Here is an 18502-nt window from a genome sequence, read left to right on the forward strand (position 1 = left end):
TGTGAGTAAACATAAGGTGCGTGTTTCCAGAGAGCCTTTAGACCATAACGTTTTTTTCTGTCTAAATATAGTTTTATTAATCAGCATGTCCCAAGCCTTTAATAATAAACAAATAGATTTCTGAAATTATTCAGATATCATCATCTCTGACAAGGACAAAAGACAAAACAATTACTAGTTTGTAGCCTAGTCTTTCTCACTTTAATGAAAATAAAAAAATGGTCCAATGGTTTACATTTTCAAAAGTTTCTCTTGAGATACCCCTGAACCCCCATACAGTATCATTCCTCAGTCACAAGGACGCCCTATGCCCCCATACTTGGATATCTGTATGTAAAGAAATATGAAATATGAAAATAATAAAATAAAAAATATAATATATATATATATTTTTTTTTTTAGAAATTATAATTTGTTTTATTTGTTAATGATCAGACTGTTAATAGGGAGGTGATTGCATACCCTAACGCATACTGTATAATAATAATTATTAATAATTCCTTATATTTATATAGCTCTTTTCTAGGCGCTTTAGATAATATAGGGGGAATCTCCGCAACATTTTAAAAGCACGTGTGTCCATTCATTATTGCTACCCACTTTAGGTTCTCTTTTCTACCGAGGGGCTGCTTTAGTTTAATCAAGCTGTTGAGCATTGAGATGGTAAAAAAAGGAGAAGAGATGAGGTGGGGGGTTAAGAAAGAGCCTCTAACAAGGGAAGAATAACTTCTTCCTTCCGGTGAATCAAGCTGCTTGCTCAGACACACTTTTATCCATGCTAAATTAGCTGCAAACTTCCAGTGTAACATTACAGGTACAGCAGAAATTAACAAAAAATTGCATTGCCAAGTGTCTATGAGAGATATAATAATGTACTTAATTTTTGTCTGTTAGTGTCTCCTGAGAGAAATATCTCTGTGCACAAATTTGAGTTGCTAAGGAAGTGTTCACAGAGTTCCTTCAACCCCTTTAGCTTAGACTATAGTCGCAATATAGCAACGCCTTGATTGGCTATTTAAATGCCTTCAACCACATTGAAAATAAAATGTAAGTAATATTCAGGATTCAATACAAGTTAGGCTTGAATAATGTTGATTACCACAAAAAACTATTTTGAATCATCTATCCTTTTCTTTAAAAAAAGCACAAATCTAGGCCATATTGAGGCACTTACAATGGAAGTGAATGTGTTGTAAAATGCATATTGTTTAGGTCTTGTGACTATCCTTGGATTTTTTGTTTTTTATTAACAATTTGTATTGATTCTATACAACAACTTAAATAAACATTACAGAAATGTGGAATAAAACACTCGACACCTTTGCCCATACCGAGTGCAAATGCAAGAAAGGGTTTGTAATGGCGAAATAAGGACAAGAACGTCCTGTTCAATACAAAAACAGGGAGTGGCTCTCTCAGGTGGGAGCGATAATAATAAATAAAATAAAAATAATAATAATATATATTATTATATATTATAGCATAATAATAAATATAAATCTTGGTTTGACCTAGCCCACCTTTGTCCATTGGCCTGTGTAACAAATCGGCCTGAAATGTAATCTGGGACATTTAATATTCCAAATGAAGGACTTTAGAATGCCATCAAATTGCTTGAAATAAGAGAGGAGGACATCTATAGGGAAAGATAGTAGCAGGTAGTTACATTTTGTAATACAATTGATTATAATAACATTAACCTTCCCTGTCATATATAAATGTAATGAAGTCCACCTACCCACATAATTCGAAAACCTTTTTATTAAAGGGTCAAAATGAACTACCTAAATCACACAAATTTGCTGGGCATAAAATACCCAAATACTGAATGCCCTGTTTGGGCCACTGGAAGGTGCCTGGCTGAAAAGCCGTTACAGGGCAGTACGCTGTCAGCTTCGGATTTAGACCAATTATCTCTGTATTCTGAGAACTTGGAAAAGGAATCAATAATTCTGTGGAGGCAAGGCATAGCTCTAGTAGGGTCGGAGACAAATAATAAAGTATAATCTGCATAAAGCAAAAGTTTATGCACCAGACCTCATGCCACCACCCCTGGAAAATCATCCTCCTTTCTTATCGTGGCTGCTAATGGTTCCAGGGCAAGACCGAACAACAGGGGGGAAAGAGGGCAATCCTGCCAGATGCCCATATCCAGAGTAAAATAATCTGAAATTAATCCTTTCATTTGAACCGCCCCAACCGGGTGTCTATATAGTAACTTAATCCCCCCAATAAAAGTATTCACGAACCGTATGTTACCAAAATCTTAAAAAGATAATCCCATTCTACCATATCAAATGCCTTTTCAGCGTCAAGTGAGATGGCAGCAACCAGAGTCTGATCATTCATCACAGAACACATGATACTGATAAAGCGCCTAATGTTATCAGAGGAGTTACAGCCCTAAATAAACCCCACCTGATCTATATGTATAAGTCATGTCAAATCTTTACTTAATCGGTTAGCCAACATTTTTGACAATGTTTTAATGTCTAGCTGGATCAGGGAAATTGGAAGGTAACTCTTACACTCGATTGGATCTTTGTCCTTTTTATGAATCAGACTGATCCGGGCTTGCATCATGACTGGCGGAAGCTTTTCATTCTTTACTCATTCTATATAAACTTCTATCAAAAGAGGAGCCAATTCTGTAGCATAAGATCTAAAAAAAACTCTGCAGTAAAGCCATCTGACCCCGGAGCCTTGCCTGTAGGCAAGGCCTTAATTACCTCGCAAAGCTCCTCCAAGATTCTCAGAATCAAGAGAATGTTTTTGTGCTCAGCCATCAGTTTAGGAAGTTCTAATGGTTCCAAAAAGTTTGTAATATCCTCATCAGTAGAAAAAGACGTGGAACTATAGAGATCAAGATTGAATTCTTTAAAAGCATTATTAATATCAATGGCCGATATTTCACCCCCAGCAGATTTCACTGAGGGATTGGTAGAAAAAGACTCTCTCTGTTTTATATATATCTAGCCAGAAGTTTTCCTGCCTTGTCCCCCGACTAAAAGAATGAATGTCTTGCCCTGAATAGCCAAAACTCCACCTTCCGTGACAAAATAGGATTATATCTGCATTTCAATCGGGTCAATTCTCTGACATTCGGACCTTCAGCTCTGCCTCAGCACTTTTAATATTTCCTTCCAATTCCACAAGTTGATGTGCTTTCGATTTTTTGGTGAATGAGGCATACTGTGTGATCCGGACCCTAAGAACCGCCTTAAGTACCTCCCAACCGCGCCCACAGAGGATGCTGAGGACCAGTTGGTCTCCACATAGACAATGATTTCAGCCTTTAACATTTGCTGGAATTCAGGATTTTGCAAAAGGGATACATTAAAGCACCAGCTATATTATTTCCTTTTCTCCATATGTAGCAAGACCTCTAAACACACCATGGTGTGATCTGAGACTAAAATGTTTCCAATTGAACAATCAACAACAGATGAAATGAGGGACTTAGATATAAAAAATCTAGAGAAATCTTATGGACTGATGAAAAATATTTATTGTCCCTCTCAGATGGGTTCTACAGTCTCCAAATATCTGTAAGACCAAGATTTTAACACATCCTGTGAAGTGACAATGTTACTCTAAGGGGCTTGCACACTTTTGCTTCACTATGTTAAAGGACTGAGTCTATCAAAGGTTAAAGTCTCACACTAATATTATATCATAAGGGGTGCCAGCGGCTTGAAAAACCCTTCAAGATCTATAAAAAAGTTCTGAACATCGACATTAGGTATATAAATATTAGCCAAAATAAGACTTTGTCCCTGAATTTCAGCTAAAACAATAATGACTCTTCCTAATTTATCTTTACACTGTTTGAGAATTGTAGATGTTTACTTATCAGCATAATGACTCCCCTGCTCTTACTTGAGCCAGCACTAAAGAAAGCATGCCCACCCCATATCTTGCCCAAATTTTTCAGTTTCCTGTGGGGAAAGATGCATTTCTTGAAGAAACACTACCCTATTTCTTACACTTAAGAAGAGAAATAACCTTTCTTCTTTTTATTGGGTGCCCTAACCCATTCACATTCCAAATGGAGAGACAATTCACTCATATTAACATTTGACATATAAGAAAAAATAGATTGTGTGTCAAAAACAAAATTATAAAAACCACATTCCAACATAAGTGCAACAATCAAACCTCGAACTTCCCCTAGAAAGAAACAAACAGAAAAAAGAAAAACTTGCGCATTAACCAGTTTTGACAGAGTGGTTGATAAAAAAGTTAAATGATCAGCATTGCACAATTGGATGAAAAGAAAATTGGATATTGTATCGGATGTTAAAATCCTGATTGGAGCATGCGCAATATTCAATTTGTCTGTGTTTGAAAATCTAATAATAATGATTACTGGGCTGAGAACCTATCACAAAATGGACAAAAACAGGACCACGGTGGATGGGTACAATTTGAATAAAAACTGTGATTTTCTTCATATATTTTATTTGTTTGTGAATTAAAAAAAGGTCTCAGTTTGAATCTTTATAGAGGAATACCAGAGTAGCCTTTTGGCAGTTGAACATGAAAAACATTACTCTTTGTTCTACTATTACTATCATAATCGCATTTCAATCGCAAGCGCACTATTTTTCTAAATAATTGTAATATAACTTTGTGGCCAAATTGTACAACTCTACACAATTGTAAAAAACCTATGATTCTGCACTTCTTGCGTCTCCTGGTCCCTTTTTTCTGTCCTCTCTCTGATTCATTGTAAATCTCTTCCCATTACCTTTCGAAATGGCTCATTTAATTTTCCTAATTTATTATCAAACAGAATTAAACCTCCATAAAACACCTTTCAGACAAGTTCTGATACCATGTGCATCGAATTTTACACAGCTACCAAGCACAAGTGATTTTTATGTCACTTAGAAATGTTGTTAAACAGAACCATTGATGATGTACCATGAGAAATTCATCACACACTCAAGCACTATGCGGTGAACACTACCCTGGAGTTCCATCCATGTGCACAACAGATTAGAGAAAAGCATGAACACTGTCTCAGCTGGATCACATAACAACCAACCGTGACCTTGCATATGTACTGCGCATCTGCATGAGTAAATTATGACATCATTTTCATTTGTTAGTGAACTAGGCTATCCCTTTAATATGTCAAAATTGGGTAGGTAAGACTATGGTGAAAAAACAAAAATAACCTGTACACCAAAATGCCACAGGTTCCTTTCTTGGCTACACTTTCTAGATCATTAGGTAATGAGAAGAAATGAACAATGGAAAAATAACTTTCTGTGCATCTAGCACAATTTTGCTAACTTTTAAAATAACTTTTTATAAATTGGTTTTGGTCTTGTTCCTCTTATTTAGATGGACGCTTCAACTGTCAATATAGTGAAAATACTTGTATACAGTTGTGCAGCTTTTTTCACAATGGACGTCACTCTCCATGAAATTGGCAAACTCAAGCATAATAACTCTCTCAGAGGTCCCTCTCTGCTGAGATCCAAACTGGACAGGGCTCAAAAAGATTAAGATGGTTTTAACACAGCACAGATATTCAAGATTAAACACAATGGATATGCATGACAAGATCCAATTTCCTGTCACCTCTCTTTTTCTCTCTCCAACAGATTTAAGAGTTTGAATTAGAGAGGGAAATGGAGGTGGACACAGGGAGCAGAAATATAATTTTGGTGTCAAACAAATAATATGGAATATGTAAAGTACATGCACACATTTAAAAATATATATTGTATACAAACTTTGATTTAAGCATCAGTTGCAGAAGAATGTTTATATTATGCATAACACACCACAATTACTTTATTTCACTTTATGTTCACTACTGATTTCACGATCGCATTATTTAAATTCAGAACTCACACACAAACAAAACAATAAATCAATATCTAAACATGGTTTAAAATTCTTAGTTGTAGCTGTTCCTATACTGGTTACCTTGATTGTCAAAGATAAATAATAGCCCCTACTTTTTCATTGCTACTACAACAACACTTTGAACACAACTTATATTTACAAATATAATACTTTATTATAATATTTAACATGATTCACCCAACAGTTCTTGCTCTACCCTAGACCTCATAAGCTGCAGCTCCTGGTTTTTTTGTGTACAATACAGGAAAACAACTATGCGCCGCACATAAGGGAGTGAGGTCAGCGTGCGAATCTCTTGATTACAGGCGGAAACAGCGTGGCCTCAGTTGGCCCCTAGAGAAAAACGAGAGAAGGGAGACTGTTACGTGTCTGACCAAGGCGTCCAAAAAATTAGGAGAAGGGTGGAGACCCACATCCACCCAATGGACACAGGGCTTTCCACAGTTCACTACCAACTCAGCCATCCACCTAAAACCATTCTTCTGCATTGCACTTCCATTCCTAGTGTCTACAGCCCACGTTCCACACGCAGCCTGATGATTCCAGGGAAGTTCAAATTTGGGGCCAAAAGCATTCGATCTGCATCAATGAGGATTAGGGTAAAAAGATTTTTAATGCATCAGTTTAGAATCAGATTAAGCATTAGCTCTGTAAACTACCAGAGTTAAGATGCTAGAGAGGTGTGTTAACCGCTCCCTGTCTATTTCAAGGGGCAAGATTAGACATGCCCAGTCAAAAGGGATTGTCAGGGAGCTGTAAACACTTCCTGTCAGGAAGAGAGCACTTCCTTAATCCTGAAGCAAAAGCATTCTGACTTTTTTATTTTTTCAGCAGTAGAGAACTTTAACCAGTGATTGAGTTATTGCTGTGCCTTGGGATGAATTGCCAGGTACTGAATTTTCTATTGGTGGAAAAAACTTTAAATTAGTAATATAAAAAAATAAAAAGTAATACAGTGGAATTTACATTAATGTGTAGGCAATTAAATAAATTCAATAACACTACTAACCTAACAAAATTTTTCAGTACATGGCAGTAGCACAAATGTTGCTATTTCAACGGCATTTAGTAGAGTCAGTAGTGCGAGTAAGGGTCCCGCCTAACAGGTAAAAGAGCCAATCACCTTTTAGATACAGACATCGCCTGTCCTTTCTACATCCCTTTTTCACATTCACTTTAATATAAGTGCCCCGTCTCTGCAAAATAGTCTCTGCTAGACACTTTTTGTTAGTAAAGTGTAGTGTATGGAAGCTAACTACTTTGTCAAAAGAGTAGCGTTAGTGCCTTTAGTTAACTACTTGTAATTATGAATAGCATGAAGCTTGGCAAAAAAAAGTAGCTTCCCCAAAACTGATCATAACCTCTGCATCTTAATTGTACCACTAGTGTGGCATAAATGGCAACTAACAAGCCTGCAATGTTTGTTTTGTGTCATGTAAAATAGGAGCATCCCTCTGCAGGCTCAAATAAAACCCCAACATTACACCTATACAGGGCATTTCCACTGGCTAAAAGCCAAGATCAGACAGTATTTAAACTTCTCCAACAAACCCCTAGCTATCTCGCCTTGTCTATATACCCAGTGGAGAGACATTCAATGTGCATGAAGAAAAAAGTTAACAAATCACAAGGCAAAAAGAATAGACTAATTACATTAAGCAATTCTAGCCACTTTTTCTAGTGGAAAGCTAAAAATACTTAATTTTGGAGGCCCTCCATGGTAGAACAGTCCCTCCATGGTGTGATAGGAGTGTTAAAATTATTATTATAATTTTCAAGAGGGTGTCTTTTTTATGCTGGTCTAAGATCAGCTGTCCTTAAACAAACTGAAACTTATTATGGCCCAAGACAACTCAGAGGTGAGAGAGCAGCTCTCCTTAGTTGACACTAGTCCAAACTGACACACTGCAGTGGCAATTCTGGTCTCGTGAGAGCAACACGTTGTCTAGCCTTTTGTCCTGAAGCTAGTGTAAAGCAGGATTCTGGTCCTGACTAAGCTGGATATAAACCAAGATTAATGTTCCGATAATTCATTAGACCCTATCAGTTCCTGCAAGCTCAATCACCAGAACAAATTTCCTCCCAACCACATTGTGGGTGGCCAACTTAAATTTTGGATTGCATATTTAACAATTCATATATGTCCCTAATTATTATTTTTTTGTTTACAAATTAAATATGGTTAGTTATACATGTGCCCAAACGTTTGACTGGTAGTTTATATTCAAAATTCCTCAGTCATTGTAGAAGTATAGGGGAGGGGTTACATCTCAAAGCATGCTGCTTCATCCAGCTCAACATAACTGTATAAGTTTCTTATAATGTTTAGGAGAGACTTGTTGCTTCTTAATGGAAACAATGTCATCTTTAATTAAATACCTGTCAAATGTGTGTGGGAGTCAAACAATCAGTACTCACAAAACAGACTGTGCATACCTGAAACAGTTGAGCGAATGCATGTCATTATTTTGTCTTTTAACAAAGGTCAACTTTAATGAAGGACTTCTGCCGTATACCCATTAATTTAAAAGAATATCTCACATATCTACACAAGCACATAAAATGCATACCAATAAACTATGCTATGGGGACAATGTCACAAATATGTTAGCAGAACTTTGTCAGGTGCATTAAAACCCATTTATAAAAATAAAAAATCTATTGATTATCTGCTGAACTAATTTAGAAGCAAGGAAATGTTAATTGAATGTTTCTCACAAATGAATATATGATTTTGTGAAATATAGCCATTTCAATCAATCAATTATTTATAGAGCACTATTATCACTATAAGCTACCAAGGCATCTAGACTGCTCGTTTTAGTAAATGGAAGATACATTTGTGTGTCGTCAGCATAACAGTGGTATAATATTCCATGTTTATTAAAAATAGATCCAAGTGGTAGCATATAGAGTGAGAACAGTATGGGAGCTAGAGTAGAGCCTTGGGGGACCCCGCAAGTCAAAGGAACAGACTCAGAGTGGAATTGGCCTATATTGACTGAAAAACTCCTGTTTGTAAGGAATGATTGGAACCAACTTAAGGCAGAACCATTTATGCCCACAACCTGTTCTAGGCGAGATAAAAGAACATTATGATCCACAGAATCAAAAGCAGCACTCAGATCTAACAGTATAGCGCTACAGAATCTCTGGAGTCGGTGGCTAATTAAACATCATTTACAACTTTTAAGAGAGCTGTCTCAATAGAATTAGATTTCTTAAATCCTGATTGAAATGTATCAAAGATCTTGTTTTCAACCAAGAAACTTTGAAGTTGGTGGAGAACTACTTTCTCCAGTATTTTTGATAAAAAAGATAGGTTGGAAATGGGTCTAAAATTTGATAGAACTGTGGAATCAAGATTAGGCTTTTTAAATCTGGGTTGCACCAAGGCATGCTTCAAATAGTCAGGGACAACTCCTGATTCAAGGCACTTATTAATCAAATGTAAAAGAGTAGGTCCAGTTACATCAAACACTTGTTTAAGTAGACGTGGGGGAATAACATCTAAGGAAGATCCAGTGGGCTTTAGTTGGTTTACAACATCCTGCAAGTGGGTAAGAGAAATAATGTTTAAAAACACCAGTATAAATTGATCGGACAGCAGGGTCATAAACAACAGGGTGAATATTCTGCCTTATCTCAGTTACCTCATTAATGAAGAACTTGCAGAAATGTTCACACATAGCTATCAACTCTGTGGGATAAATGCAAACAGCCGGGTTTAACACAGCATTAACTCTATTAAATAGTGTTCTATGGTTGTAATGAATCTCGTTTAATTAAGTCCTTGAAATGCTATGGGTCGAAGATCTACTATATCTCCTATGAGCTTTTTCCCAACATTGTTTCTAAACTTCATCGTACCTTGAGCCTCAATTAATGAACTTCTGTGCTAACAACTGACATTGTGCCTATTCTAAATGGCCGTACCGTACACTAAATGGCCAAAATTGTGTAGGCACCGAAATACCACACCCAAATACCACATGGGCACCTAAATACCATGCTTGTTGATTTAATTTCAAAACCACTGGCATTAAGGAGTTGCTTCAGCCTAACAGCTTCCACACTTCTAGGAAGGTTTTCCTCAAGATGTTGGAACATGGCTGCAGGGATTTCTCCCATTTAGACACAAGAGTATCAGTAAAGTCATCAGTGAGTGCATTTACCTTCACTTTTAAAGTGCGAATTCAGTCGTAATTAAGCAATAATTTGTCTTTTTAAAATTTCATACAAATGCTTTAGTCCGACTGAAATCAAACCAGTATGGATTTTGAGAGATCGATCTAACAGACCCAGTCCGATAGTACAGTAGCTCAGCTTCATCCAGCATGTATACATGGCATACACGCATGCTCCGAGAAGTTTACCGCACTAAGTTTATTTAACCTGGAAGTCGGAAGCAACACAAAGCAGAGAAGAACAACAACACAAAAGTGTGTTGGGTGGTGGGGCCTGGGTCGCAGTCAATGTTCCAATGAACCCCAAAATATATAAAGGGGTTCAGGATGAGGCTTTGTGCAGGCCAGTCAAGTTCATCCACAACAGTATTAGAAGAGAATTTCTTAATGGATCTCATTAGAAGATCATTGTATGCTGTAACATTAAGATGTGTATTCATTGGAATTAAGGGGATGAGCCTAACCTGTTAATTAGAAGGCAGTGTCCACAAACTTTAAGCCATGTAGCGTACCTTTATCTTTTTACAGGGATTTTTAAAAATGGGCATCTGTACAAAAGTATATGGATGAGAAATCTATAAAAAATCAAGAGTCAAAAAGTCAAACAAGAGGTAATTTCAGGGGATTTCATAGATTTCAGACACTATCTTCTAACAAGCTTAAAAAGAACATGCTAATACATATTAGGGGGCCAGGAGTAAAGACAGACAGATCGTGACAACTGAACAAGGCATTTCAAATTCAATTCAGAGATCCATCAGTACTGATATTAAAATGGCAATAAAATGGTCTGTGTGACAAGAGAATTCTGACTGCGACATACCTTTAATGTGATAAGAGCAAACCAATTATTTTTCAAACAGGCCTGGTTTATATGCCCATGTACTAATTGCAATAAACCCGTTTAAATTTTAGTTCTCACTTAACAGAATACTGATCTTATAGGATAATAGAATGCTGATGCATTTGATGGAAGAAACCAGTCTATATGGTGCCAAAAGCCCTGCATCAGGTCAATATTCTATTTGATCATCATGTTATCCAAAACACATTAATCCAAACTGTGTTAATTTCTCCCCAACCAGATCACCTCTGAGAAAATGTCAAATCCTTTCAGCAACCTTGTTCTTGCCTGGCAGGAACATGCCAACTGAAATATGGTACACAGTATGACAATTTTGTTAGAAAAATTTAAAATATACTGAAATAAAAAAAAGCTAGTTTATGTCTACAAGCAATGACTGGCTGCAGCAGCCACACACGGAAACCTATGATCTTCATATTTTTGGATTGCTCATCATTAGTGAGGATATCATACATTAGAGCGTTGCCACGTTAAGCATATAGGTAAAGAAGACTAAAGCCTAGTGTACACTACATGACTTGCAGTCGGTACCCTGTGACTGCATCTTGTTTTTCTTCGTGCTGGTGCGAACACTTCCGGACTGTAGTGTATCAGCTACACCACCATTCGTCTGCAACTGAGGCCATGTGTACACTTGTATTAAGAAGCCATTTGGTTGTTCCAATCACAAATGACACATCACCTTTACATCTGGTCGTCTCTTTTGACCACTTGTGTTTGGATTTCGAGGGGAGCGTCTCTGTATGTTTTCTTGAACGATAATGCGCAAAAATGTCAAAGAAGAGAAAGCGTTAAAAACCGCCGCAGTTTTCTTCATTAACCTTGCATTTAATAGCGCAAACATGATGTTTAGAACAGAACTCGGAGTTATTTTAGTGCAGTACCTGTAACTGAGCTTCTAATGTGCATGTTGCTCGTATCTGTGACCCTATTGTGCATGTTCAGGCATTCGCTTTTTTAAATGTTGATTGTACGTTTATTTCCCTTTAAATCCGCATCTAACCGGCAAAAAAAATATGTTACAGCTGCTTTAGCATCATCCCGTTTCAAATGGACCACCCAAAAAAAAAGGGAAAAAAACGGTTTTGTTTTTTTTTTTTTGCAAAGGAAATAAAGACAGGGGGTTTGGGAGATGTAGGTGAAGTTTTAATTTTATTTTCTAATAATTTTTTGTCTTCTGCTTCCTAATACCTTGCCCTCCTCTGGTGTACTCTCTATCTCCCCATACACACGACAAAGTTTCGGGAGTGATAACAACATTTAAACGCGAGAGTGAATCCCTTACGTTTTCATTCCATGTATGCATGTATGGTACAGGACTGACTCCAGCAATTGAGATGATTGACAAGTGAAAACCATAGCAACACTGCAGCATCTCATGCCTTTGAAACATGACTGCCACCAGTTTAACCCATTTTGTGTTTGCCGTTTTTGAGCAAAGATATTATCCACTACAGATATACAGTATAATCATCCAACAATTTCTTTAGCTGCCGTCAACAGAATCACCGGTTTTGATTTATGCTCATCTAAATGGCTGTTGTTAAACAGTGTGTGCGCTCTGGACTGTATTGTGCATTTATCTCAAGACCGCAGGGTTAATAAGAGAAACTATAGATGAGAGAGACAGACTGTAATATGAATGACTGAAGACACATACCTCTGTTTGTGTGATTTACACCAGGAGAAGACAGACACATCTCACATGTGCCATTAATCACATCATTAACAACTTAGTTGTTCAGTTCGGTTCCATACAAATTGCATGGAATTTCTGAAAATGCAGTTGTCACTACATTAATTTTTCAGGAGTTAATTTGGTTGTAGAATATGGTTGTCACTCCCATATTTTTTTTAACTGTGTGTGTGTACAGAAATTAAGATTTAAAGAACTGAAAACAGAATTTAGCTACTTTGCCTATATTTCATTGGCTGTGGCTCACTGTGGGTCTCTTACTTGTAGGGGCAGTGTGCATACCTGACGACAAGACGTCTAATATATCAAGCTGTTTTGAAAAATGTCGTAGTGTCTGGGACTAGTCTCGGCCTGTCGCAGGAGTGAGCACACAACAAGGCCGTTCATCGGGAGATCTGGACTTCTCGTCGCTGACTCAAAAAATCAAAGGAGACAAGCTGGAGTCGTGTAGTGTAGACTTGGCTTAACACTCAAGAGAAAAAATAAGAATAGACACTAATGCAAGCAAATGCAGGGTCACTGCAGGCACACCGTGTAGGGAAAATGAGTGTGCGTATGTGAGTTTTGTTTGCATCCATTATATTCTGTTTATCTTTCACTAATTCACTTTCAAGAGTTCTTCAGCAATTCAGCCCGAGGACGAACAAAGTTGTCTGTACACCAGTGTGGTTAAGTGTGTGCGTGTCTGAGAGTTGTTAATTAGCACTACACTGAAATGATAATTGATCATCTTCCACCCGATCTGTAATCATCGACAACATAAACACATTAAGAACAATGAAATTAGGCTATAAGAAAATGCCAACACCGTACTAGAGCACATCTGAGCCTACTTGCCATATTACATTGGTATGGTGTTGATCAATGCCAAAATACATCAAATATAACAATTAAAAAAAATAGTACAATTTTAACGGTATGCTTTATAGTCAATTATAAAATTATTTTAACTTTCAAATCTGACTGAATGAGCAGTCAGATTGTATTTATTTTATATGTATTATCCTTTTATGCATGTATTTATTATTTATTTATTACAAAAACCTTCCCCCTGGTAAAATCACTGTAACGCTTGGTGCTCTTTGACTTATTGCTTTATTACACATATTATTTCCACTTATTTTGTGTACCTAAGACTCAGCTCGAAGTCTTAATGCAGCAATGAACAAACTAAATCAATTGACTGAATCCTGCGGCTGTTTCAAAATCAAGATAGAGAAAACACTTGACACAGCTATTGGCATTCTTAGCATTAGGTATGCATTTACATAATTATCATCCACTTGTCAAGTAATTAAGACATAAGTTGGCCTTTTCAAAGTACCAGGAGGACACCAGCATTCCAATCTCACCGGTCAATCGATACACAGCATTCTGTAAAAGCAAGCAGCCTATCAGGTCTCTGCATTGAGCGGAGAATAATGATGTAATGTGTGTATGTGTGTGTGTGTGTGTGTGTGTGTGTGTGTGTGTGTGTGTGTGTGTGTGTGTGTGTGTGTGAAGCTGTTCCCATATGCTTAATACATCTGATGTTCTCAATCCCTAAATATAATCAAAGTACTGCTTATAGTTTTGAATATCAATTTTAAACACTGTTATTAAACTGCATGGATCTATGCAAGTAAGCACTAAAAATGCCACTTTGCATCCTTCTGCAATGTACATATGAGCTTTGATGTGATGGTAAAGTACATACTTCTGATTATGTAGAAGGACTATACAATAGCATGGGGACATACTACCAAATTAAAAATAATTGTGCCTTAATCCCACAAAACCCCATGTATTGCTTGTGTTTGCATTTAGATTACATTAATTTCCATAAAATAAATTATAACTTTTAGGTCCATAAATTTAAACACTTCTGCACCAGCTTCAGTCTATCAATTTTTAGCACCATGAAGGCTTAGGGTGCCATGTGAGGGTGCTATGTGTGGTCGTACCATGTCGTACAGTGATGGAATCAGATGGTAATTGCATGGTATTTTAATATATTCCATGGTTCTGAATGATTACCATATACACGTACCACAGTATTTAGATAGTATTCAAAGGTATTTTTGAAGAATGCTTTGGTAATACCATGGTAACTTTTTGGACAATGTTAATTTGCATTTAGGACAGATGTCTGGGGTCGGAGGGTGTGCAAATTGATATTGCTTTCTCCAAATGCAAAATGAGATTGCAAACCACCAGACATCTCCCTAACTAAACACAAAAGTCCTGTACTTTACACATGAATTTGTTTCATGTGCAGGTTGCTTCCCTTTAACACTTCCCTGAAAACAGAACAGACCATATCAAACAACACTCTGCAGTCCAGCACAAACACAACTGACTCTAAACAACATGATTCACTGACCGCAGTAATCAAAGTAAGCCGAACTACGGGGATGACACCCGTCCTTTTAATTAGAAAGTCCAGAAGCTGCGGCATTTATCAGGATTGATGAGTCAGTAGCTTGTTGTCTTGCTTTGATAGGCACTTCACAAGCATGTTGGCTGTAAAAGGCTTGAGAATGTTCATCAGCTCAGCAAGAAATAGAGAGACTGTAACAACAGCATGTCATTCAGTAACTTGTATTATGCAGTAACAACACACGGTGTTCACCAGGCAGAGTAAAACAGTACTGCACAGCAGAAACAGGAACTTTGGGCAGGATCTATCTAAAGTTCAATATGTAATATCCAACAGGCCTAAAGGGATAGTTCACCTAAAAATGAAAATTATCTCAGCATTTACTCACTTTCATGCCATCCCTGTATGACTTTCTTCTGCTGAACACAAACAAAGATTTTAGAAGAATTTCTCAGCTCTATAAGTCTTTACAGTGCAAATGAATGGTGACCAGACCTTTCAAGCTGCAAAAATCACAAAGGCAGCATAAAAGTAATCCATTGATTTAAAATATGTCTATTGAAGCGATGCAATCATGCTGGGTGCAAAACTGTCAAGACTTTTTTACTATAAATCTCCACTTTCACTTTCAGAATGTGAGTGAAAGTGGAGATTTATGGTAATAAAAAAGTACTTAAATGTTGATCTGTTTCTCACCCACACCTATTAGATCACTTCTGAAGATATGGATTGAACCAGTGGAGTCATATTGGTTACTTTTATGCTGGTTTTATGTGTTATGTTTATGTTTGGAGCTTTAAAGTCTGGTCACCATTAATTTGCATTGAAAGGACCTACAGAGCTGAGATAATCTTCTGGTTTGTATTTAGCAGAAGAAAGAAAGTTATAGACATCTGGGATGGCATGAGGGTGAGTAAATGATGAGAGAATTTACATTAAATCACTTTAAGCTAGGCTCCATGACAGACAAATTATGAATCGCTACTTGCTAGTCGGTTGCAGGCTGTATTAGGGGGAGGGACATTCTCATTCTAGAGAGCATTTGATTGGACAAAAATCTGTGTCCAATGTGAGTCATCAATATTTTTGGTCCATCTTCCTGAAAGAGAAAGACTGCAAATTTTCAAATGTAGCCTATACAGTATCTGTGCTAAAGGTGAATTTAGGAGTACACTAGCATACAGATGGACTGAAAACTCCCCCCACCCAGTGAAGAAATCGTGTTGGGGGCAATTATATTACATCATTGTTTAAAGCATGCAGTCTTTGCTTGCATCATACAATACTAATCTGAGTGTATGTCAAGTGGCATACAGGCCACACCTCACAGGAAAAGGTGTGGTAGGTATGAAATGAAAAGGAAATGTTCTGAATTAATGTGAAAATGATGGATACCATCCACATAAACAGTCAAACTGCTGTGATATATGATTTACAATACTTGTTAGGCAAACAAACACATACAGTGTGAGAAGTAGCATATGTAGCATCCAGGCACTGTATGTGTGTCTCTTTCCAATGCACCTCTCTGTCCCTCATTGTGTCTTAAGGTAGACAATGATGAGACAGAGAGAGAATAGACAGAATGAGAGTACCTTGGTTCTTTATACGTAATGTTTAAGACTCATGTGGGCCAGAAGAAATTAGGTAACAAACCATCCATCAGTAGACATTTAACTGCAGTATAAGTTTTGAATATACTTGGTACTGAATGTCCTGGGACTTGTGTCTAAATTATGTTTTAATTTCCACCCAAAATATATGGAAAACCATCAATGCAATGTGTAATATCACATTGACTATAATGGAGTTTACACTGCATCCCATCACTAAACTATTAAATACATAAAGTAGAAAGCAAAAGTACTACAAATTGAGCTTTGGGCAATCTGCAGATGTGGACTGTTAAACAGTTCAGACTGAGACAATCCTGAATGTCATCCAAACCTAACCCTAACCCTGGGATGTTTCCAGATGTCATATCAACAGTGTTTTCTCCAGACCAGAAATAACCGTTGAGGAACACATAAAATAACTTGTTCTACTTGTTTTGACACAGACCTTACCTATTAAAAGTGTACCTTTACCCTAACAAAATATGCAAGACAGTGTAAACCCTATTATCATCAAATACTTTCAAACTGTGTTGATGCTACAAGTAAATATATATATATATATATATATATATATATTATTTTTATTTTATTTTTTAATAAGAAGAAATACTTTACAATAAGGTTATATTTGTTAACATTAGTTAATGCATTATGTATAATTTAACAATATTTTTAAAGCATTTATTAATCTTGGATAATGTTAATTGATCAAAATACTATTGTTCATTGTTTGTTCATAATGCAGGATATAATGTTAACACATACAACTTTTGTAAAATTGTACTAGTTAAAATGTAAATGACCGATTAATAAATGCTGTAAAAGTTTGTTCACTTTTAGCTCATGTAAGCCCTTGTGTTAAATAGTAACCTATAGTACCAAATAGTAACATTTTAAAATAACTCAAACATAATATATCCCTGTGACAAGGAGGTGGGCGGGGCCAGGCCGTGAGGACGCACGCCTGGCCCTGAATCGGGCTAATCAGCCAGGAGGGGAAAAAGACCAGCTGGAGGCACCAGTTGGAAAGAGACACGCGGCTGCGCTGTCTGTGTGTGTTTATGTTGTTTTAAGTTCATTTATGTCATTAAAGTTGTTGACTGTCCTGCAGTTCCCACCTCCTCCATGCCCACCTTACCCTGTTACAATATCAAACCATATATATTTATTAATAAAATAATATGTATAATAAAGTAAATAAACTAATATGAAATGTTTACTACATTACAGTCGTATTATATATATTATACTGGGGCATTACTTCTCTGGTGATCCGGCAGTGTTGGATGTACCTGTGCGGACAGGCTGTGCGTCAGTTTTACCTTATCCTGTTTGCTGCTGCTGTGCCCATTCTCGGGTTCGGCTGGTGGAGAAGTGGGTGATTTGACCGCTGTCACCCCGCTACTGCTGCCCGAACTTGAGCCGCTCCTCTCAACAGTATCTACCTTTATGAGCCGGTGTTTCGGGGACACGTACTTGACGTCCGGGGAACCCGTTGAACTAAGTCCCGTGGAGAAGGGGATATTTCCACCGCCCGTGTACGGATCCTCGAAGTCCAGCTCCTTCCGGAGTTTGTAGGCTGTAAGGATGTCTGGCTGAGCGGACATTAACCCGGTGCTCGCCTGCTGCTGCTGCTGCTGGTGGAGGTGAAATCCAGGCGGGCTGGATATTACAGTGGTGTGGAAGTGTCGGTAGTCCGGTTTCGGGGGCGCCGGTGGTGGGGCTTTGGTGGTTTTGAATCCCAGGTGCTCCTTGAACCATCTGGCCATGCTGCCAGCGCATTGCTCAAAACTCCGATAGAAGATATATATCCCTTCCAGTTTTCCTTTATAGAGAGTCTGTGTTGTGTTTCTCCGCTCCGGCGGCGAGAGGTGCCTGTTTCCCGACCTCTATCAC

At 37.4% G+C, this 18502-nt stretch overlaps 1 protein-coding gene across 3 annotated transcripts in view; it reads right to left on the minus strand.

Moving 5' to 3' along the window:
• LOC127661669 (SH2 domain-containing adapter protein F-like) overlaps positions 1-18502 on the minus strand; it is a 193981-nt gene extending 175479 nt beyond the window's left edge. For all 3 annotated transcript variants that reach the window (XM_052152488.1, XM_052152486.1, XM_052152487.1), the window contains exon 1: positions 17929-18502. In XM_052152488.1, the coding sequence (XP_052008448.1) occupies positions 17929-18375 (447 nt within the window). In that variant the 5' untranslated portion in view covers positions 18376-18502. The remainder of the gene's footprint in view (positions 1-17928) is intronic.

The sequence above is a fragment of the Xyrauchen texanus genome, chromosome 21 (assembly GCF_025860055.1).
Source record: "Xyrauchen texanus isolate HMW12.3.18 chromosome 21, RBS_HiC_50CHRs, whole genome shotgun sequence".
Taxonomy (NCBI): domain Eukaryota; kingdom Metazoa; phylum Chordata; class Actinopteri; order Cypriniformes; family Catostomidae; genus Xyrauchen; species Xyrauchen texanus.